Genomic DNA, 24260 nt, shown 5'->3' on the forward strand with positions numbered 1-24260 from the left:
ACCCAGATTTTAAAATGGTTAATATTCCTTATCATGGCAGCAGCTTTGTGGGCATATCTTCTAAACGACAGATAAAATAACTGCAGTGATGTTTTAAGAGGATGCCCAGCTGAAAACTATTAACTCCTACTAGTAGGAGCAGTGTTTTAGAAGTCAGGGAAATTGTCCATTCTCTAAGCATTCTTCTGCTATTTCAATGTCACCTGATGATGCTTGGTAAGATTCTAGGGTCAGTTGTGCCTGCATATGAATCCTATGAGGGTCTTCTAGTATCCTTGGTAAGCTGCCTGCAAGACCAGATGGACAAAAGAAAGAGTGAAAGTCTCCAGCCTCTCCATCACATTCCAGCTGGAGTGTACAAGCCAGGCCGAAACAGAAGGTGAGCCATGTCAGCAGAAGGCCTACAGGAACTAATTTTGATCACAGATCCAGGCAAAAGCAGGGACTCAACAAGTTCAGTCCCTGCACTGTGTCCAAAGTATCATTGTTAATGACCTACCCATTATCTTTTTTCCATCCTCTATGGAAGCATTGGCCTCTTTTTTTGGCAATCTTATCCTTTCTAACATCTCTGTTTCTTATTTGCTAAAGACTCCCTTTAAATGTTTCTAGAAAGAAAAACTTCTATAACATTTTTATCTTGAATAATACTGTCACCCAAATAGGTTTACAATCCCAGACCTATATCCCAAGTTGTGTATTTGTAGCTTTTTTTCTGTGATGAGAAAGCCTGGCTACATGGCGTATTTTACCAACTGTTGTTTTTACGGCTTTGTAGCTTTCTTTTCATCTGTCAAGAGGTTACATGACAGGATTTTTGCCCTTGAATGTAATTTCATATCTCACCTTTACTTCAGAGAAATATATGATTTTCTTTCTTCAAGAATCCATCACAAGCCCTTTATGGAACTCTTAGAAAAACATTCCTAGCTTTACCTAAACCCAAAATGTTTCAATGTACACATGGTTCAGAACAGAGTAAATCCTGGCACTATACCTCAGATACATGCCCATGCGAGTTGCTGGGGGTTCATCCATGCAAAGTCTCCGAATTTGACCCAAATGGCATCTTTATAGTTAAGATTACAAAATATCCACAAAAATCAGGGAGTCTGTGGAACACCATATTAATGGCACATCAATTGTATTCTGCATTTAGATGCTCATAAACAAATTTGTACAAGCAAAGAAAAGTGACACAAAAAAAATCACTATTGCTTTCTCTTTGTACTAGTTAAGAGGTCTACATACTGTTTAGAATACTTTCAATTTAGTGTCATTTGCACTGGAACTGATACTGCTTTAACAATGTACTCTCAGTTAAACCAGAACAACTCCGTGGATGCTATGAATGGGCTCAGTAGACACAATAGCCATCTCCAAACTGCAGTAGGCACATCAGGACACCTGAAATCATGGCTTTTTAAAGAGCTTTGTTTCAGCAGAAATGAGGGTTTGTGAAAAACTCTGAAGAGTGAGAATCTCCATAGAAACATAGACTGATGTAAGGTACAAAAGAGCAGGACATAAGCCCTTGGGAGATTGACCTTAGGAGAAACCTAGAAAGAAAGTTTTCTCATGAAGAGCTGGAACAGAGAGGCTTGAATTTCTAAACAAAAAAAATTCTTCCAGTATACTGGAAAGGGAAACTTTATCTATTATTAATGAATAACAGGACTGCATGAAAAATACCTGTCCCTATCATCAGTTTCTTCTTCTGAATCAGTTGCGAGACCACCAAATTCCTGTTATCAATGAGAATGGACTCCTTGTCCCCCTTATTTAAATTTTCAGTGCAATTTCTTTGCAACTTAAGTTCTGGCATTTCCTGAGGTGATTGATTCACCATCTGTAAATTTGAGATAGCAACTTGAGGGGAGTCAATAAGCAAGTATTGTTAACTCAAAGGCTAGAAGAATACTGCATATTATGAGTACTTGCACAGTCTGCCCACCTATGGATTTCCAAGTGTTAAGTTAAACACCACAGTTGTCAGTAAGTGGCAGGGAGTTCTGGCAATGAATCAAAATTACAATGGTAAGCACTTTGAGGCTACAACAGTACAATTGCTCCTTGCCATTACACAGCCTATATCTAAGAAAAGATGCTTTTCAAATGTTGCAATATAGAAACACTGGCCTAATCTCCAAATATAAGCAGTCCCTAGGTAGGCAGAGCTCTTTCACCAAGATCATCTCATCTTTGAACTTCCAGATTATTTTCTTGTCTCCTTCTCTGGTAAGTGATGAAGTTTATAGCTTTCTCTATACATAATAGATGTCAGCACAGCTCTGGAGCTGTCTGGAAAAAAAGGATTGGAATTTCCAGTCTAAGCTAGGACATTGAATAAGTCCTGTACAATGTCTCAAGTACCAGTATTATGTGCACAGTTTGGTCTGGTCACTTGAGAAATGATTTGATATAAGCATACTTTGTAGAAATTCACTAAGAAGCCAAAGTAGTGGACAACCATATCTTGCTATTGTGAGAGGTTTACACGTGCCTATCTTAGTTTGACAGAGTACAAAATAACAATGGGGAGTAACTCACTGTTACAAAATCACTATATTGCCATTATTCAACTTTCTACTGTTTCAGGTGGGTTTATTTTAAATGTTATACAGTTTAAACTTGGGATAAAATCAGAACATAAGCTGAAGATTTCAGTCTATCCACAGTGACTATTTTCAGTGCTGGTGAGGTACAAAAGGTCCAATGAATACTAAGAGATTACAAAGTAATAACTGAGGGGAACAGGGCTATTAGTATTAATGTTATCAGTAGACGTGTTGTTAATATGTATTATAGAGCTCAAAGTCTTTCATGCAGCTGCTCAGGTTTTCACTGCAACTAGATGTCTGACGTACTTTTTGTGTAACACTTAGAAATTTTGGAACAGTTTATGGTATTTTGCTTCACACTGAAACATTATTCCTCCCTTTTTAAAAATCAAAATGGATTTTTAGAAAGTGTCTTTCTGAATTTTTCAGTAAAACTGCTGAATGAGCTGACTCCATAAATTTAGGAACGCATTTATTATATTTGTAGATCAGACACTACATTTATTCACAAAGTGAATCTCTAAAACTTAGCTTTCTTTAGAGCTGTGGGGAGGCCCAGTCTTTTTCCCTTTGCTCGAGAAGGTGAAGCTCAAGAAGATAATTAACCATGAAACAATGAGGAGGCTTGCTGGGTAAGCACTAGTGTGAAAACAGTTACTCCTCACAAAGGAGGGGAAATTAGCTGGCTGGATAAAAAAGGAAGTGTCAGGCAGGAAGACTGAAATGACTGCAACTATAAGTAGATAGCTCTACGCATCATTAATGCAATTTTTTAAAATCTAAACGTCACTGATTTCTAAATTTAAATGTACTTAACTGCTATGTGTTAGGGGAGATTAATATGCCATTTAAAAATAATTTTTCTTAAACTTTCCATTTTCACATTTCACCACTTTGTCATCCTTCCCACGCATGAAAAAAATCACTGTCTCTTAGTATTGTATTCTTGTTTACAAAGCCAATGTAAACAGAGTGTTCTAAAGAGATTCTGTTTGTTCATTGTGTTTTACAAACTGATTCTTTTACATTAATATAGGTATTTTTTATGAACAGAATTTCTTTTGATTTTACTGTTTCACAGAGTAAAGACTTATGATATATCTTTCCTTTCAAAACTTCCTTCAACTCAAACACTGTTCCCTGAGGCAGCCACATTTTTGGCAGAGATTCAGTTATATGCTATGCCAAAAGAAATAGAATAAACAAACACTGCTTAATGCAGCTGGCTAGCTAATTTACATATTACTGCACACATCGAACATGAAGACCTGGATATGGATTAGAGCTACAATGATGACACAAACATCTTATAGGTAAGGAGAAATGAAATTCAGATTATCATTTCTCATGATTTACATTTTATTATTTAATGCATATTATAGTACCTCTGACATAAATGTATGTACATATTTAAAAATTAAGTAGATGTATTATAATTTCTGTATGTTTTACAGAAAAATATGTTAGAAATGTCTTGGAAAACTATTAAGTGGGTACACTTTTGAAAGTTTTCTTCTGGTGAAAGCACACTACCTAAATGGCCACGTTCCAGATTTTGGAAATAGCACAAAACCCTCCTAATGAAATGAAAACTCTCTAGGCATACTGTAAAACTTCTTCACTTTACATATAGCATAGGTAGGCCTCCAATTCTGCAAGTTCATGTGCTTTCAAACAGCATCTGTCATTTTGGGTGAGGTCAACAGTCCATTCAGCTGAGTCCATCTCCTGCAGTTTTTAGTAGTGAAGGTTTAAGGAAAAGTTAGAAAAGCCTCAAAAACATATATGGGTACGGAAGTTGCCATTCCAAATTTGAGAAGTCAGCCTGTGGGGACTTTCAGATTTGGAATTTAATAAGCACTAGTTGATGTATCCTCCATTAATTTGTCTGACTACTTACTGAACTCATTTGTATTTTTGCTATCCCCCACATCCTGTAGGAACAAATTTCATTTTTATTATACACTCCTTGAAAATAGTATTCCCTTTTGATTGTTTTAAATCTCCTGCCTGATAATTTAATCAGGTACCTTTTACTTTGTGTGTTGAGAAAAAAAAGTAATTGCTCCTTAGTTATTTTCATTTATTTTTAAAATAGTTTTTAATTATATTCCTGCCTGCTTAGAGCTGATGTACCTCCTAGACCATCCTATAATCTTGAACAATGAGATATGCAGATACTTCCTGAAGACCCTGCAAGTTTATTTCCATAGCGGCATGAGTATTGTGGCCTTATATCCAACATGAAAGGCCATTGTAAGATGAAAAAGCTGCAGTGCAACCTGTCACAAAATAAGGCTTCTTCCTCTTTTTCTAAAAGCTATTTTGTTTGAAAACTCTTGAAAAAAAAGGTCTGAAGATTATCTTCAATTGCACTCATATAAGGTTCGTTGCAGAAGTGGATTCATTAGACACACAGAGCAACAAGTCATTAAATTAATTTAAAAAATCACAAGTTTGTGACTTTCATATTTCCCTTAACTGTAATTTTTAAGACAATCCTGGCCTGAGTCATGAACTTATGATTAGTGGACATTAGGTGTCTAAATAAAACACTGACTTCATCCTGTAATTTGAACACAACGCATTGCAATGAGAGTCACTGTCTGCTGAGCACTATTAAATAGCTGACTCTATACTTAAATGCCTAAATAGGAAGTCTTTTGAAGACCTCTGTCCTTGAAAATTAAAACCATTTTAGCTTTTCTCTTTTAATGAGGTATTTTTGCTGTTTGTTTGTTTGTTTGGTGCTTGATAGTTCTTTCAGCATCTGCATGCTTTGGAAACATCAGATTTCTAATTTCTGAAAATTACTTATTTTCCTATGAAAACTGATTATTCCTGAGAATTTTTCTGGTTTGGCTGGAGTTATGAGTATGAACTTCCCATCATTTTACAAAGCCATGGCAAAACATGACAACATCTGCCAGAGTGAGGGAAACGGTGGAATAATATAGCAGATTGGTGAAACGCAGGGAGTATTTCACCCTTGGATTGTTACCTTATACTTTTAATTGTGACAGAAAGATTTGCAGTCTCTGAGGATGGAGTAGAGCCCTCTGTTGAAAGACTTAAACATATTTCTTTTTTTCTTTCTATTCACTCTAAAAACCTGACCACACAGGAGACTCTCTCAAGAATATGACACAGCATTTGTCTGAATTTTGACTAAAATTGACTGGGTCTGCAATTTTTTTACTTAGATCTGCTCAACAACAAGGGTTTCACCAGCTTCATTTTGTCAGACCATCCCGACTGTGCACTCTCATGATGGCTGTCCTCATAACTATGGCTGGTCCTCAAGGAAATTACCAGAAACACAGAATTTCTTGCAAGAATGTGGGGCATATTACCTATCTTCAATTAAATTCCAAGAAAAATCTAGACCTATGTTCAACACTTATGTAACTACATTTTAGATCCTAAAGCTATTTGTTCCATGTCACAAATCAGACATGTAATGCAACCCAGAAGCTCAAAAACATACACACCTCAAGTATGAGGAAGATGCATCATATTAAAAACTCTAAAATCAAATATCCATTCACTTAAAAAGTAAATATTTTAAGGAAGCACCAAAGTGAGCAAATGCAGGCCCTCAAGATGGTACTGTCATAGGCTATATGGAAGAGGTCCAATAGCAAAACAAAAATTGTGATAGATATTTAAAAAAAAAATCTGTAAAGGTTCAAACATAAGTCCTTAAATAATTTGTAAGGGCTAGACCATGTAATGAGTGTTCAGCACTTTACAATATATAGCGTGCCCTCCTCACCCAAATAAGTTAATAATCTCTCAGTACTTTGCTGTGCAAGAGACTCCTGATGAACTTCTGCATTTTATGCAAGGTTTTTAGCTAGGCGTCACCTTACAAAATGATGGCTGGTGATGAAATAAGAAACTTTTAGAAACCAAGTTTTGTTTAGTGAAGCTATCTAGCAAATACTGAACAATGACAGAATAATTTTTTACCCTTGAAAGAAGGGGGTTTGTGCATGTTTTCTTCAGCTTAGAACAAGTGTCATCCCATGGGTTGAAAAAATATTGCATTGGTGAAGTAAATACAGAGAAGTGAAGGGGAGACACCATTCCTAACATTATGAAAAACTGTTTTCTTTCTCAGAAAGCATCACAGAAACACATAAATAGAGTAAAAGAATAAAGATACCAAATCAGAAGCAATATAGTATTTTTTAACAATTTGTTTTTCCAAATGCATTATAAAGAAGGAAAAGAGGAGGATGCTGGGTAAAAATCCTGAACAGCCCTTTAAGCAGGCTCTTTACCTCCTAAGAAACAAGCTTGTGGAAAGAAGTGCCTTTCTTTTTTTTTTTTTTTTTTTTTTTCTTTTTCTTTTTCTTTTCCTTTTTCTTTTTCTTTTTTTTCAAGTGAGCTGTCTCACCATTGCAGATTTTCCCAAGTCCTTACAACTCTAATTAAAATGTGGTAATTGGTTATGTTACCTCAATTACCATGATGCATGGACATTGATACAAAGCGACACCAATTGAATCCCTTGGGTGTTATACCCCAAGGCCATCCCATTTATTGTGGCCTTATTATTTTCAATTATGTGGCTGGATGTACAGCATACTTTCAAGCCAATACAGATGAGGGTTCTGCTGGACTTACAGTGTAATGTACACATAAGATGACTCAGAAGAAGAAGAGATTTTTTTTTTTAATGGGGTATACTAGTGAACTTGGTGATCAGACAAGTGAATATTTCAGACATTTTCAGGACAATGGGAGAATTAGGGCACCTTAACCCAAATTGCCTCAGCTCAAAATCTCCATTTTAAATGCGTGAGTAATACTATCCTTTCAATAATTGGCCTTCTCTGTTGAATAAGAAAAGAAATTGTCTGCTCCATAAAACAGGTATGTTTCTCATTCAATGAATGAGCAGGCTGGAGAAAAATCAGCTTCTCCACTCACCAAAAAGGCAGGAATATTGAATTGCAGCTAAAGCAAAACCCATTAGAAAACACAGGTTTTTCTCTCTCTCCCTGTCCCAAAAAAGCGAATTTCCAGGCTCACCTCATTGTAGCTTTCCATACAGGGACATACCTGACCTGGGCAAGACATACCCAAACTGGCATCCTCTGTAGCAGCTGGAATAATCTGTTGAGGTTAAACACATAACTTGCATTGGGTATTCCACTGGCTGAGCAAAAGATTTAAAAAAAAATTGCAGAAAACAACTTACATATTCACACTTTGACTTAATTTATGGGCACAGCTATGACTGAGTCTGTCCCAAATCCATTTTTTATCTTTTCAGTCTTTCAAGTAGAAAGGAACCTTTACCTTCTAAAGGAAAGTGCACAGTGAGTTAAAACTTCTCCAGCTGTTGAGCAGGAATTTTAGATGGCAATTTTGAGTTTAGTTAAATGAAGATTGTTGCTATTGCTATTGCAATTGCCAGGCAGTCTCCTTTTTCCTTTAAGATGATTGCTAGCAGGGTCTTGTTATACAAGCTATAAGGCATCTGTGTAATCCTGAAGTTAAAATTAAGGTGATATATAACATTATATCAGCAAAATATGGAATGATAAATCTGGATGAAAAGAATTTACCAGAAAAAAACCAAACCAAAACAAAAAAAACCACCAAAACAGATGGGGGAGATAAAAACCTCTTTTGCTAAAACAAATTAGGACTGCTTCCAGTTTTCTGAGGTTTTTTTCATTGTATGAATACTTCATACTATATAGCTAGATTAACCTGCTGAACCTTCTATTTGACTTGGGACATATTTAACATAAAATAACCATATTTCATCTTCCTGGAGTGATTCTTATTGATAATTCCACATTCTAGACAGAACTTTTTGTTCATAAGAAGGACAGCTTTTACCCGACTTTAGGTGCATGAAGTACATGTTAATATCTTGTTATTTATAAACTTGTGGTGCCCACTATTGCAAAAGGTGAGCAAAATTAAAAATTGCTGAAGACAATAAATGAAGACAAACAATTCAAAAGAAATATAAAAGCTTTCTGTGGTTAATTTGAGTGTACCTTTGTAATGTTTTAAGTGGCCCACATAAGTGACTGAATGTAAAAAGGGGCAGAAAGAGGACAAAGGAAGATTCCAGGACACAAATTAAGAAGACAGTAGAAGATGAAAGTGACTCTAGCACAGAGGCTATATAATCAGCTGGGGTATCTTATTTACTGTCAGCAAGTCAGATGCCATGAATGAGTCAGATGCCATCAGGGTATATAAACATCTTATTTGTTTCCATAAATTACAGTATTTTGTAGGCAACCACAAAGACAGACTTGTTACCACGGGATACAGTTCGTGTGCCAAGACTGGCACACCATCAAATACAGAGAGATAGGGTAGCAGAAGAAATGGTTCTGGTACCTACCCAAGAAATGACTGCACAGGAACTGAGTGAAAAGGAAGGTTAGAACATGCCAACTCAGACAAGGAAAGTCAAAAAAAGTGAATCCTGCAGTGGCTGGGGCATATTTAAATGTTGAGAATACAGATAGTTTTTTCAACAAGAGAAACTTGTAGATACTGACATATTTAAAAGAAACATTATTAGAAAGCAGCCTAAGATTAGAGGTTCCAAAACAAAACAGCCTGCAATGATAATTAGATGAGCACAATGGTATCTCTAAAAGGCTGCTATTTCTCAGCAGAAAGAATGATACACCCCCTAGGCTGGTGAAAGGCAGCTCAGCTCAGCAAATAACTCCAGACTACCTCAGGCAAAGAGGGAACAAAGCAGTGGGTACCTTGTGAAGTTCCAAGCATCCAGGTATCAAGCAAGATTCCTATCCTCACCATGCCTCAACTCCTGATCAATTTCAATCCCAAACAGAAACACAAGACTTCACTCTTGCTGCAAGAGCAGCATCAAGCTCTAATTAGCTCGTAACAGTTTATTTAGAGCAACTGCTTCCGCACAGCAACTGCCCACATGCAAAAGAGGATAATATGTTTTCACTAGAGAAGCTTAGACCTCTGTCAGCACTCCCTAAGATATCTCACAAATGCAACTTCTTTCTGCCCCAAGTCAAATTGAAGATATACATTTAATTAAAAAAAAAAAAAAAGCTGATTCGTGGTACTTTACCTTTAAGATAACACAATTGGACTGTAGTTCTTTCCCTCTTGGGCTGCTATAGACCCAACAATATTCAGTCTCTAAAAAAAAGTTCAGGATTCTGAAAGCTGTTTTTTTGGTTTGGTTGTCATGTAAATACTGCACATATTTATTTCTAAATCCCCAAAATTCAACTGGTTTTCCTACTGCTGGTCAGATTAACATTTTGTGTAGCACTGACCAAATCTATTAGAGCTATTGCTGCAACACATTAGTAATATGACTAAAAATATTCCAAAGATGGAACTATCACAAAAACATAACCAGAGTTTCTCAAGAGAATTAAAAATCTCTGCTGCTGTATTTTCTTTCTTTATCAATCTCTTCTATTCCTCAGTCTCATATTTATCTTCTAACCCATTCAGTTGCCCAGCCTATTTCATTGATGAATTCTTTTACTTCTGTTCACATTTTTTGCTCTCCCAGACTCATTACCATCAAGACTCTCTGCAACTGTTGAGATGGCATTTGTCTTCTTTTATTTCTTGACTTTCTTCTCATTTAAATGTAATGTCTTGTTTAAAACTCCTAACTACAATTTCTACAAAGCTCCATTCTGGATCCTCACTAATTATGTTTTTTCCTTTAATTCCACTGAAATTTCTGTAACATTTTCTCACAATCTTTGTTTTACTTTTGACTGCCCTGGAACAGATTCTAAAGAAATTAATTCCTTAGATTTTTCTGCCTTCTAGATTCTTATTTTTTTGCCTTCTCTATGTGTTCTTCTCCTCTGGGCTTCTCTCAATCCACTCTCTGTCCAGCTTGTGTTTGTGTTTAGGATTACCCCGAATCAGGTGCAGGACCTTGCACTTGGCACTGTTGAACTTTATGAGGTTTGCACAAGCCCCCCTCTCAAGTCTATCGAGGTCCCTCTGGACAGCATCCCTTCCCTCCAGCTTGTCCACTGCACCACACAGCTTGATGTCAGCAGCAAGCTTGCTGAGGGTGCTCTCAGTCCATTCCCATCTCACCAACAAAGATGTTAAAAATGCCCATCCCAATACCAACCCCTGAGGAACACCATTTTTCTACTTGGGCATCAAGCCATTGACCACACCTCTTTGAGTGCAATCATCCAGCCAATTCCAATCCACTGACTTGTCCATTCATCAAATCCATTTCTCTGAGGATTAGAGACAATGATATTATTTGGGACAGTGTCAGATGCTTTGCACAAGTCCAACACATAGAAGGCCACCAAATTTACAGGACATTTGCCCTTGGTGAAGCCATGTTGGCTGTAAAGAATCACCTCTTAAATTTCCATGTGCCTTTGCATAGTTTCCAGGAGGGCCTGCTCCATGATCTTGCCAGGCACAGACATGAGACAGACCCGCCTGTAGTTTCCCAGGTCCTCCCACTTCTCCTTTTTTCCAAAAATTTGGGTTCTGTTTTCTCATTTCCTGTTAGCAGGAGCTTTGCTGGACTGCCACAGCTTCTCAAATATGATGGATAGTGGCTTAGCCACTTTACCCACCACTTCCTGCAGGACTTGTGCATGCGTCTCATCAGGTCCCATGGACTTATGCACCTTCAGGTTCCTTAGATTGTCTTGATCTTCTGCTATAGCAGAAAGATCTCATTCTCCCATTCCCTGCTTTTGACTGCTGCAATTTGAGTGGTGTGGCTGGAGCACTTGCTAGTGAAGACTGAGGCAAAATAGTAATTGAGTACCTCAGCCATCTCCATGTCCCAGATATCCAGATCTCCCATTTGTTTCAGGAGCGGGACCAAATTTTCTTTTTTTTTCTTTTGTCACCAATGTATCTAGAGAACCTTTTCTTGTTGCCCTCCATGCCCCTGGGCAGATGTAGTCCTATAAGTGTCCCATCTTTCCTAACCCAATCCCTGGATGCTTGGAAAATTTCTATGTGTTCCTCACAATCTACCTGTTCTTGCTTCCACCCTCTGGGGTTTTTTGTTAATCTTTCTTCCTTCATCTTCTGCTTTTTACAAGACTTGAACAAGTCTTTTACCTTACCTGATTCCCTTTCTCCTTTTTACCTAATAATATGTATTCAGATACCTGCAGTTCCCATCTCAGGACAGAGGGCTCAAGCAAACTTCCTCCATCTAACCTCATTCTTCTGTCTTTTAAATATCTTCTCCTAAGTACCTATTAGCATAAACTAAGCACAAACAAAATGTTCTTCTTTCCTCCCCAGATCTCCTCTTTACTTCATGCTTTTTCAGTTCTCCCTCTGGTAATCTCCATCAGCTTGTGACATTTACATCTCTCACTAGCTCATTGAGGGGAATCTTAGTGTGATTAAGATTTGACATTTTTCTGCTGGCCATATAGTGGCAAGCTCTTAGATGATCTTGGTTGTTTCCAATTGCATTCCTCTTCAGTTAGTACTTGCCTCTCTTTACGGAGATGTATAAAGAAACACACAAAAATTATCCTCTTTTTCCTCTATACCCTTGTACATTTGCATGCAGCGTCATCATTTTTACACTTCTTCCAACCAGGTCAAATTTTTGATAGCTTAACTCCTTAATTATCTTCACTTTTTACATTGCTAATCCCATGCTTATAAAACCAATGCTGACACTGCATCTGCTTTTCAGGGATGTCTTCCCTCCATGCTGCCTCATACAGAGCCCCTTTTGACTTGTCCTAAAAGTCTGTTCAAACCTCTTCCTTCACCAAGTCCCATTTCTATGTCAATACCAAAAGCAAAACAGCCCATAAACCAAACAGGCAGAGAAGTGCTCCTATGTTATAACTTTTAATAAAGGCAGGCAAGCAACATTGCTATTACCTTCACCAGTTCATCTGTCCACAGCATCCTTCTCACTAACTCACCATTTCTTGGGCTGTTTAGACTAATAGCATTTCACTCAGGAACTGCTAGTGTTTCTAAACAATGCCTTATGTATCTTCATAATGTAGGACCATACTGAACCAGAGAATTACAGCTTCTGTTACTTTTGTAAAGGAACTTTAAAAAAAAGATGTCAAAAGTAGTATTTCACTGTTAGTAAGATAATTGGTAAGAAGTATGTCAAGCTTTTTTTCCTTTGCTTTGCTTGATATAAATCTAAAAAATTATGTCACTTTTTCCCAAATCTCATCAAGACTCTTCAGTATATGAACTACATAGGATTATCATTGCTGTCAATGTAGCTGCAGTATACAGACTTCAGCAGTATGATAGCAGCACAAAGCATGCTGAGCCAATTCATCCGTTACAGTCAATGGTGTTACTGTAGGGATTATTTTATTCCCCCTGCTTAGTAATATAGTTTTATGCTATGGAAACCAATCTAATTCATGCCACTTAATGGATGGTTTAAGCAGAGTGCTATTTTGCCTCTTAGGAATCATTTCCCTGAGATAAAAGCAAATTACTGCATTTTACTTATATTCAAATAACAGAGGATTGTATATTAATCACATACCCATGGCATTCGATGTGAAATACACATCTACTGCTAGGATGCTAATTAAAACCAGTCTTAGTTACATGGGAAATTCTTTTTCTAAAATATATTTACAATCAGTGAAATATGTTTCTGGGCCCAGTTCTGTTAGGTACTGAGCAACTTAGCACCAGGAGAAGATTGGTTTTATTCATGGATGGGATCAGATATGGTGAGATTAAATATCCAGCAAATACAACATGTATATGTGCATTTACATTATTAAAAAAATGTTCTCCATACAATGCTGTGTGAGAAGCTGAAAATTCACTTGTAGACAGTAAAGAATAGGAATGGCATCTCAGTCAGAGGAAAACTCTCAGAGATGGATATGTTTTTCTTGTGCTGAAAAAGCATTTCTTGAGAAGAATGAAATCGCACAACATCTTTTAAAGCAAGCATCACTCACCAAGTCTTTTTCTAGTCGCTTCTGTAGCCTGGTTTGCCAGTGGACAGCTTGCATGACAATGGCTTCCCACCTTCTCTCAAGGTTTACGATTATCAGCTGCATGGACTGGTGATCTGCATTTAGGTTGCAGGTTTCCTGATCATCCAGGAGGTGCTGGCATAATCGCAGCACAGAGGCAACCCCACGGCGCCTCTGCTTGATCTCAGAGCAGAGAGACTGAAGGACAGACAAACAACAGATGTCAGCATGGAATACTTTGCAAATTGAAACATTAATTATTATCTGATGTTTAGTGGTGCCCAATCTCTGTCTTGCAATATATTTTTCAGGTCTTCCATAAATTCCCATACTTGTGTCAAAGCTTAGTGTTTTATTTTCAGATAAATACAGTCTTAACCTTAATAGCACAGAAAGAGTAACACTACGTTCAGTCTTCTTCAAACAAATGCCATACATAGTTAACTGTCTCAATAATGCTGAAAGTTTTATGGTGTAGACTCGTTTATTCTTCCTTTCTTTTTCATTCAACTGGGACACATCTGAAATGAGTTACCCTGACAGTAATCAGCATCAGAAATTCTACAGGAAAATAAGAGGGAAAAATTGTAGTCATGCAATGAGAATATGTATATTTTTAGAAAAAACAATAGAAATCACGGGTCATATGCACCCTGTCACAGGAGAAACATTATGGAAGGAGAAAATTCAGTATAAAATTGTTTACAGATGGTTTTTGTTATCATAAAATATTTTCAGGGTAGTTCCATATTCAAGTAAATGTAGGAAAATGGTGACAATTGATATCATCCTTGAAGAGGAGTAATTCACTGCATTTATTTCATCATCCTGATTCCACTGCTGCTGAGAATGCAGTCTGACGTAAACTGGACAATGGGAAACAATTGCTAAACCCTAATATTGAAACTTGATGGGAGCCAGGATATGTTGGTTCTCCTCAAACCCCCAAGAAATTGTACTGAGAATCTGATTGAGCAGCAGTATAAATAATGCATCCTACATGCCAGAACTGGAGCGAGATCTACCACCCAGAAGCAGTAAATGGCACGGGGGGCTTCCAATCTTGGTTTTATCCGTGATTATACTCTACTGTCACTGCATATCAAACCAGGATTTTTTTTAACTCATAACATATTTTAATAATAACATCTATGAAGCTGGGGTACAGAAGGCAGAAATGCATGTGAGGATGACAGCTTCAGCCCAGGTTCTGAGATCCTATACTTTTATAACATTGCATGGTTCAAGTATTCAATAATTATCATAGAGCTGTGCTATTCCTGAATTTAACAGTACTGTGCTCTACACATGGGAGCTTTCCAGATAATTTAAATTATAACTTGCCAACATCTGTTTCCCTCTGTGGGATGCCACAGATGAAAGTGCATGACCCCATGAGAAAATCTGAACTATCATCTTTTTTGAAGACAGGGTGTTTGCCTCTAAACTTACACTTAATAATAAGAAGTAAACAAAAAAAGCCACTACATCTCTCAAAGTTGTTTACAAGCATTAACGGATAAAAAACCAGGATCACCTTTCATTAATTCTATTAGCAAAACAAAAACATTCTATAAAAAGTGAATTCCAGTTCCAGATCTTCATGTCACTGTTTCCTTAAAAATTGAAATTTATGCTTAGAAATGTCATAACTCAAAGGAGCATTTTGCTGCTGTTCTTGATCAATAATATTAAGCCGCAAGTGTAAACCAAAAGATTGGTATATACATCTAAAAACATGTGTCTTTTCTTTGCATATGGATAGTGTGCAAAAGACAGGGTTTTTTTAAAATCTTCAAGAGAAATGATGATTAAAACCACAAACATAGCTGAAGTACTAATCTACTTTCACACTTTCACCAGCACAATTGGGCCATCCTAACAGATTGCTTATTAATCAGCATGGGTAAACAAGGCAAAGAAATCTCATTTAAAGCAGTTTTAATGCCTAAAAGTATTTGTGTTCAAAATGTTATTCCCAATAAGCCTTCATTAGAAGACATCTTAAAATGATTAAGTACATTTGATTGTAAAGTATACTGAGTAGTACAGTAGCAGGTGGACATTTCATACAGATGTTCCACTTATTGATATAAAGAATTCTATAGCTATTTAAATTACCCTAACTCTATAATAGCTAGAATTCTATTACTTCTATAATGAGAGAACCCTGTACCTTTAATATTTCTGAATTTTAAATAAGGTGAATGACGAATTCCCAAACCACTATTTATGGCAAAATATGACCAGGAATTTTATTATTCAATTCATACCAGAGCTGCATTTTCATTTACGTTTCCTGAACTTGCCCTTATTTATTTTCCTAGAGTTCATTACCAGTTTCCTTCGTAGCTCTTGATGTAACCACCACGTCTGCCACATTTCCTTTCTGATGCTGTTCATTAGCTTAATGTCACATCAGAAAAGATACCAACCAACCAAACCAAACCAAAAAGTCTATCTAAAGTCAAGGTTCTTAGTTTACATTTTATAACAGCTAGGCAATTCAGGTTTCTTGGAAGTGATGGTGAGTTATATACTGATCATAGCCAAATTTACGTAGGTCTGCATTAACTTCATAGAAGTCAATACAGCTCAGAATCTGGCCCCATAACATTAATTTACCTTGATCTATCTGATTAAGTCATCCCTTATAAATATTGGCCTTTTTTGATACAATGCCATTTAATATGATGAGGTAAGGAGAATTGCACTCATAAGCCATTATAGGGGACTTTAAGTGAGGCCTTTACACTGTGTTATCTGAAAGCAGAGCTACAGCATCCAAGTCATTTCTAATTTATATCAATTTTACACCAGCATAATAACAGTAGCTTTACTGAAGCTATTTCTGATTTACATGGCTGTGACAGTACAATTAGGCCTATGGCACTTCTGTTTCAATTTTATTACACGATATTATGGTTAATATTAAACAGGAGAAGAATGAAGTGCTTGTATCTAACAGTGTTGAAATAGTTTGCTATAGCAACAATACTTTAAAACCCAGAGAACTTAATCATGTAAAAACATCTTTAAGCCCTATATAATAGCACTAGCAATAATGAATTTAAGCAGTATTAGGGTCTTGTATTCAGTGTCCTAAAGGGACACAATAATTGCATATATCCCACGACATGACATATACACTGTGGTGTTGTATATTCATCCAGGTTTTTGCTACTGTTAAAACGGCATGCTTGTGTAAAAAACCTGTCAATACAATAATTTCACATGCAAAGTATGCTTCCAGGATGACAGTTACTTTAATTATTTGCAAGGCACATTTTACATTGTGAAAGTTTGACAAAAATAAATTAATTTTAAAAAGGAAATATGATGAGTATTTCTACTGAGCCTTGGGCCTTATGGTTTACCGCTGCTATAGTAAGCTACTGGGCACTTGAAGGTTCAGAAAATTAGGTTGTGATCTAACTGTAGACTGAGGAGCATCACTTAGCCTCACTTAGTCTCTCATGTGTGCAGAAGATTTGCTGAAGTATAGATTAAGAGATCAGACACTTTCAATTTTGTCCCCTCATACTATCATGTGTCCATTGAGCTGCGATAAATGTAAACACAATCCAAATCTTTGCAAATGTGGGTGAAACATGTTCACCTAAGCCATTTGCAGTGAGACTTAAATAAAAGTATTTGACTTTTTTGCTGCAGGCTAAGAGTACACACAGTAACTGCAGATGCTGTGTATGAACTTGACTTTGTGTCTGAGTCATTTGCTTCACAACAGATATCCTGATAACATTGAGGTGTTAGTCATTAGAATGTTATTATGGTCATGGCTTCCCATACTGAGAATTCCTGTCCATGCTGCTAGAATCTTGGAAGGTTTTACTTTCCTCTGCCTGCCCCTATTTTCAGTGCTTTGAAGTTATCACCCGCATAGCTAAAAAGGGCTAGCTGAAACTACTTTCACAGCTTGTTAATACCATGACTTAAATCATCTGGAAAAGTGCCTGCTGAGTCAAATGACATCAAACGCTCCTTCCAAGCCATGGGCTAATAGCACTATCTATGGGGATGGAAGTGGCCACGATCTGAACAGAAGGTGCTTGGCTTAGCTGTGTGACTCCTAAGTGAATGGCATATGACCAGAAACATGTCTGCAGCTTTAGGCAGTGCCAGAGCATATGAGAGGCATAGAAAGGTGGGAAGTTGAGGAATGTTATAGCTCCTCAAGCCCCAGACTGCCTCCATCCCTCATTCTTCTTGCAGCATATCAGCACCTGAGCTGAGCTGCACCACCTGCTCTGCACAACTGAAAGACATATATGGGAAGTCAGATTTCTCACACAACATGTAAGATGAGTTGGCCACTGAAACACTGTTACATCAAGAATCTTGACCAGGTGTTTAATATTAACTATTTAAGATTCTTGATTAATTCAGTGGGACTATTGTGCTTAAAAGTCACTGTTAGTTTAAAAGTCACTGTAAAATTAGTTTAATTCCCTTAAATCCACATAACCCACATTCACCACATAGATTATTGAGATGTGGTTTGTGGTTTTCATAGCCTCATTTATTACATATTGTTTGGAGAATCCATTTTTATGGGATCTGAAGTTTCTTGTTTTCACTCTACAACTGGACTAAGTGTTCATGTAGAGATGGCCAGAGCTTTGAAAAGTTGGACAATGACAAACAGCAACTTAGATGGATTTTATTTGTGCTTTCAGGTTCAGAAGAAATGCCAAAGTACACAGAGATAAGTGCTATTTCTGGGCTTGTGTGTATGCATGGGCAATACAGTCTGTTTTTAGGAACACAAAAGAAGTTCAACAGCAGAAAAATGACCAGATCTAAGAGGAAGTTTCTCTCTCACCTTGGTCTGTTAAAGGCTTCCTATTTCCCCTTGTTGCAGGATGTGGGTATGTGAGGGAGGGAATGATACATTTCTGATGGCACCAATTGTTCCTTGATGTAAGATGGATCTGCTGTTCTTTAGTACAACAATCACGTGCAGAAATTAACGCAGAATCTGAGAACAGAAGTCACCCTTCCATCTACACCAATCAAACTACATCTCTTAGAAGTTATTTGCCTTTTTATGTCTGATTTTTGGCTAGTGAAGCATTTCAGTTTTTAAAAGTGATAATGTAAAACTTTTAAGTATCACAACTAACAGAAATAATACATCAATTAAAAGAAACAGGAAAACAGGAAAAAGAAAAGAGGAAATGCTTGAAAAGTTTGGGGAAAATTTAGTTTTCAATGTTTTCTGTGAAATGGCAGTGCCTGTTGGAGCTTCTCAAGATGATGCATCCCTGTATTTCAAATTCCTTTCTTACAGGACAGATGGTGAACAGAAGAATTTTTGGTTCTGAATGAAAAAGAAAATCAACAATTCCTCAAAAAATATTAATAAGACAGTAATTCCTTAAAATAAAAAAGCTAAATGACAAAGATAGAAAGTGAATGATTACTTGTCATTGTTTAGAAAAATACTGCCAAAAAACCTGTGTGCTTTTGCTGATTTCAAGGTTAAAAGAATATGCCACCTAAGATGGGAAATCTACTCAGCTGCATACTGTGGGACTTAATCTATATTGAAGCTAAATATTCTATAAGTATGCAGTGAAGTGCAAAAAACAGCAATTGAAAAATGACATGATTAAATGGCACAACATGCAATCATTTGCTCTCAATTATATCAATGTATCTTCTTCATTTCAAGGAGTCAGGCAGAAATATTGTTTTTTAAATGCCTCTATAAATTGGGCACCAATAATAAAATAGATGAGAGTCCTAATAAGCTCATTTGCGTAACATATATCACCCACCACAAAACTATTCCCTCCAAAGGGGTTTGTTCATAGATCTGTCTCCCAGTTGTCACCAGTCTTGGCTATATTAAAAGATTTTAAAGGCACAAAGCTTGCAGGCCATTCAGTGAAAAACCTTTGTACTTAACCCTTGAGAGAAATTTAATGCTAATTATGGAAAAAGTATTGATAGAATATCTTTCCTGTCACATTTTATTATGATAACAGTCACAACAAAATTTGAGAATGACATTTTAGAAATATCATCTAATTGCAAGTCAGAAATACAGAATGACAGTTTAAAGTAGACTATCACTTCTTTCAAAACAGCAAACCAGTTCTCTTCATTTAAAAGCCCTACTTTTAATAGTATTACAACCACTAAATTGCTACACTAATCATATCTCTGTAACTCACTGCTTAGCAAAGTGTTACAATATCTCTCTTACAAGAGAACTGTGTCTCTTTCTATACATATTAAAAATGACAATGAACTAGTAGGAAAAAAAAACCTTCATTTTTTCACTATCTTCAAAAATGTACACAGGGGCTTGCATTCTACATATAATGTACATATATATACATATACACATATATATACATATATATGTATATGTACATATATATATACATGTACATATATATGCATATATATATAATAATGTATATATATATACATATACATATATAATCTACATATAATCAAGTACTTAATGAGTTCTTTTCATTAGCTTTAAAAAGTTACATGGGGATTTGTACTTATTTGAAATAAATAATTGAATTATTAGTAGTAACATAATAGATTATATGCTATTTTATTATTATTTTAATAATTAAATTTATTAACTAGGTAAATATATTTATATTAAGTAAAACATTTACTTTTAAATAGCATTCCTATTTTTCTCTAGAAGTACAATATATGCATTAAAAACAGTAGCAATTCAGAATAGATGGTTCTGGACTCATTCCCTAAAAGCTACTATTGTATCTGTATGACATCCTTTAACTTCTTTGTTCTATTCCTTATGCTCATTTAAGTACTTCAAAATATTTGTTTGTAAGAATACCATTCAATGGTCTGTTATTTAGCTCATACTCCCATGTAACTAGTAATATGCAATATACTCCTCTTCATAAATTAAAAACACTATTAACATTCCAGACGTATAAAACAATATGAAGATTAAGTTACTATAAAAGAAACTATAATAGCTTACAGATTGCTTGTATCATTACGAAAGCGCTGGTATCTATTACAGTGTCTCCCTGGAATAAAGAACGCAATTTTGGCAATAATCTGTTAAAAAAAGTGCCCATTATTGTTAAGATGCTCCTATCTTAACTCTAAACTAGTGTGCAATTACAGGAAGATAACTTTTAAAAATAAAAGTAAAATGGTGTTGGATGAAAAGGAATCTTCCCTACTGAAATACAATATAGTTTTTCCAAGCCTTATTTTTCTTGTGTTTCATACAGGGAATTAGATTCATTTTCAAACTGAAATATTTTAGAGCTATATACTACACACTTCAAAGTTGGTTCCAGGGGATAAGCCAAGTCACTCAGATAGAGGAGCCAGAGGGGATGGCAGGAGGATCCATTTTTCTACTCTAGCATAGTGTTTATAAATGCCTTTGGTTCATGTCCTCTTCTCACTTAATTTGAGAAATTATCTTTCTAGTGAAAAAGATTCAAAGGAGAAACATTGCAGGAAGTGCCACAATTTTCCAGGGTTTCCTTTTTTGCCCCTAGAAAAGGCTAAGGTAAAAGCAGGCTAAGCATCAGACAGGTAGAATAAATACCAGTGTTGTGCTTTGCTTTTGTAGTGAATCCCGAACCACAGTAATCAAAAATACGTTTGCCTGTACTGGACATTATAAATTTGAAATTTTTGTTAGATCATCACACTGGGTAGAATTTCAAATGAAATGTGTAGAAATTCAAGACAGTTAACAAATTTAGATAAAGGTGGAAACTTTTTTAAAAAAATCATGTAAAGCATCATTTAGGTTCAAGTTGACTTTCAGTCTTCAGAATACACTTAGAATTACAGCTGAAAAGAAATCAAGATGCTTCTCAACATAGATCACATCTTAGATGCCAAGAAACCTTCTCCAATCACCTAAAAACCTTAGGTATGAATTTGAGCCACTTTTAGTGACCATTAAAACTGTTAAAACTTTGTATCCTATCTTGGTGATATACTGGGCTTTAAAGGAAAAACTTCCTTGCATGAGTGTACATCAATACCTGTAACTCTCAAGCAGAGGTTCAGATGTTAATATTATATTTACTCCCTTCCTTAATCTAGTTCCTCATAGGTGGTAGACATGAATTTTTGCTGTCCTTGTGCAATGGGCCTGGTATATTCCAAAACATAGTGAGAGTTTATCCTATTCTGAATTACAGAAAAAAATGTCCTGCAGTGTATTGGTATTACCTTGTTTTGGGGAAAGAAGCGAACATAAAATAAATTAGACTATTCTTTTGGAGACTTCAGAACAGGAAAGGGAAAATAAGCACATGTAATAAGTAAGGAAAAAGGGATTTCCTTTGGCTTTTTTCTTATATTGATGAAGTAAACTTTGCCTGTATACAAAAACATACAGGTTGAGCTGTGCCAGGGTAAACTGAGTAAAATATTAACTGTGATGTTTTCATGTCTATCTGTATATGCACAGGGACAACGAACAGGCTTTTCTAGAAATTGTGTTCTTCATCTTATTTCCAAAAGGCAGTGCATCCTCAGAATGGATATACATTCTTTTGCCTTACCTTAAGCATAAATATACACATAGACACACAGTTTTTGGTTTCAGTTCAAGACAAAACCAAAAGTCCCCCACAAGAGAAGCTGTTTACAGCAGAATCAACCAGAGCCAGGCAGCACTGTGATGAGGTAGGTTCACCCCTCTTGGACGTAGGGTAGCTACCCCTTTACCTAACTTGGTAAATAAGATTAAGAGAAGTGATCACATTGACTAGGGGAGCAGTTGTTCCTCTCTACTCAACACTGGTGAGGCTGCATCTCAAGTCCTGTGTCCAGTTCTGGTCCCCTCACTCCAAGAAAGACATTGGGGTTCTGGAGCATGTCTAAAGAAGGGCAACAGAGATAGTGAAGGTCCTGGAAGGTAAGTCATGTGAGGAATGGCTGAAGGAGCTGGAATTGTTTAGCCTAAAGAAGAGGAGGCTCAGGCTATCACTCTCTACAACTACCTGAAAGGAACTTAGTGCCATGGCTTAGTTGACATGGTGGTATTCAGTCAAAGGTCAGACTTGATGATCTTGGAGGTCTTTTCCAAACTTCATGATTCTGTGATTCTATAAATATGTTAAGTTTTAAATTAACACTAACTTGCCTCTTGTACAAGTTAGACAGACATGGCTTTGACATACACGGTTTAGTCCCAGGACGACAAGAAGGCTTGAATTATAGGGAAGGACAGAAGCAGGTGATTTGGTCAAGATGAACTGTGAATGGCAGTCAAAAAGCTAAGGGTTGTCAGAAGCCAAATGTCTGGCTACAGTGACTGTTTTTCTATGATGGTCTTAAAGACTTAGAGTTACTCATAGTATTGTACCTCCAACTGCCATTCTTCCACTGCCTGGACAAAAGGATTGGGGTGAGAGGACTAGGCAGGATGAAAGAGGCTTTCTTCCTTCACTAACACTCAGAAAATAATGAGGTTCCTCTTATCGTGCCCAAAACATGAATATAAGTGTCAGTGTGATAAAGGGAAAGATGGTTCCAAAAGAATGACGGTGCACCATCAGCCATTGGCAAAATGCCCAGAAAATCCATCAGATTAGAGGCCAGGCCTTCAGTTTTATTCTGAGGTGAGAAAATGCAGCTCTTCCCTAAGAGAATAGTAAAGGAATCATCCTTCAAAGGACAGGAATCCACATACTTTTTTTTCCCCATTGACTTCATGCAGCAAGCATAATCTAAGACACTCTGCTGTCCCTAGCAATATAGCACCAGTCTACAAATCCCATTCCTACTGACATCTCATGCTTGTGATACATAATGTACCTGATAAGGATTGTAATAAACATTTTGGAATGTATATTGAAGACCTGTTCTTTTACACTTACATTCTTACTCATTCTAAATTACACTTTACCCTGCAAATAATTCTACTAAAATCAATTTAGTTTCCTGGCAGTATGAAATTATTTTTAGTGTAAGTAAAGGTACTAATACAGTCCATAACAATATTCCCTATTGGGACTATGATCTATTAACTTACATACAAAGACAAAATTTGGGAAAACTGTGCAGTATGAAACCAAAATTAGGCAACAGTCTGCTCGGTCAATGATCCACCAATTAAAAAAAAAACCTCATTAGTAGGATTTAATGGCTCCAGAGACATTATTCAATCAATAATCCGCTAATATTGGATAGATTTGCACCCTCTGGCTCCAAAGGGGTAGTTACAGACAATCAAATAAATCATCTAATCACATGCAGTAGTACAAAGCGAGCCTTGATGGAGACTGTACAGTGAATTTTTGTTAACTGTCATATATTCCCAGTCCACACTGTACTTGTTTTTCTACATGCTATCAGTGACAAAGGTAAAGCTTTGAGGCCAACCAAAGTATCAAACCTTTCTGTAAATTACTGCAAGTCAATCCTGGCTTACTTTTAGGGGAAATATTTCTTTCTCTTTTTTTTTTGTCATCTTTTGCTTTCTTCTCATTCTCCTTTTCCGGGTTGATAGTAACAGAAGAGAATGATTCTGGTTTTGCAGTAAATAGGTCTTCAAGGCAATAGCAGATCAAGAAGCAGTCTCATTTTTAAGGAGTCATTTGGATGGATCAAAAGAAAAAAATCAATTATATCCTCAACCATAATGAAAATAATAAGTGATGGAACTGAGAATGTTCTCTCAAAAGAAGCCAAGTCAACTATTTTTTTACTTCTA

The 24260-nt window shown here is 36.3% G+C and overlaps 1 protein-coding gene and 1 long non-coding RNA gene across 7 annotated transcripts in view; one reads left to right on the forward strand and one right to left on the reverse strand.

Moving 5' to 3' along the window:
- Positions 1 to 24260, forward strand: part of LOC125327475 — a 111524-nt gene that overhangs the window by 67100 nt on the left and 20164 nt on the right. The window lies entirely within an intron of this gene.
- Positions 1 to 24260, reverse strand: part of AKAP6 (A-kinase anchoring protein 6) — a 269501-nt gene that overhangs the window by 15313 nt on the left and 229928 nt on the right. For all 4 annotated transcript variants that reach the window (XM_048306921.1, XM_048306920.1, XM_048306922.1 and 1 more), the window contains exon 12: positions 13526 to 13741. In XM_048306921.1, the coding sequence (XP_048162878.1) occupies positions 13526 to 13741 (216 nt within the window). The remainder of the gene's footprint in view (positions 1 to 13525; positions 13742 to 24260) is intronic.

The sequence above is a fragment of the Corvus hawaiiensis genome, chromosome 6, assembly GCF_020740725.1.
Source record: "Corvus hawaiiensis isolate bCorHaw1 chromosome 6, bCorHaw1.pri.cur, whole genome shotgun sequence".
Lineage (NCBI taxonomy): Eukaryota > Metazoa > Chordata > Aves > Passeriformes > Corvidae > Corvus > Corvus hawaiiensis.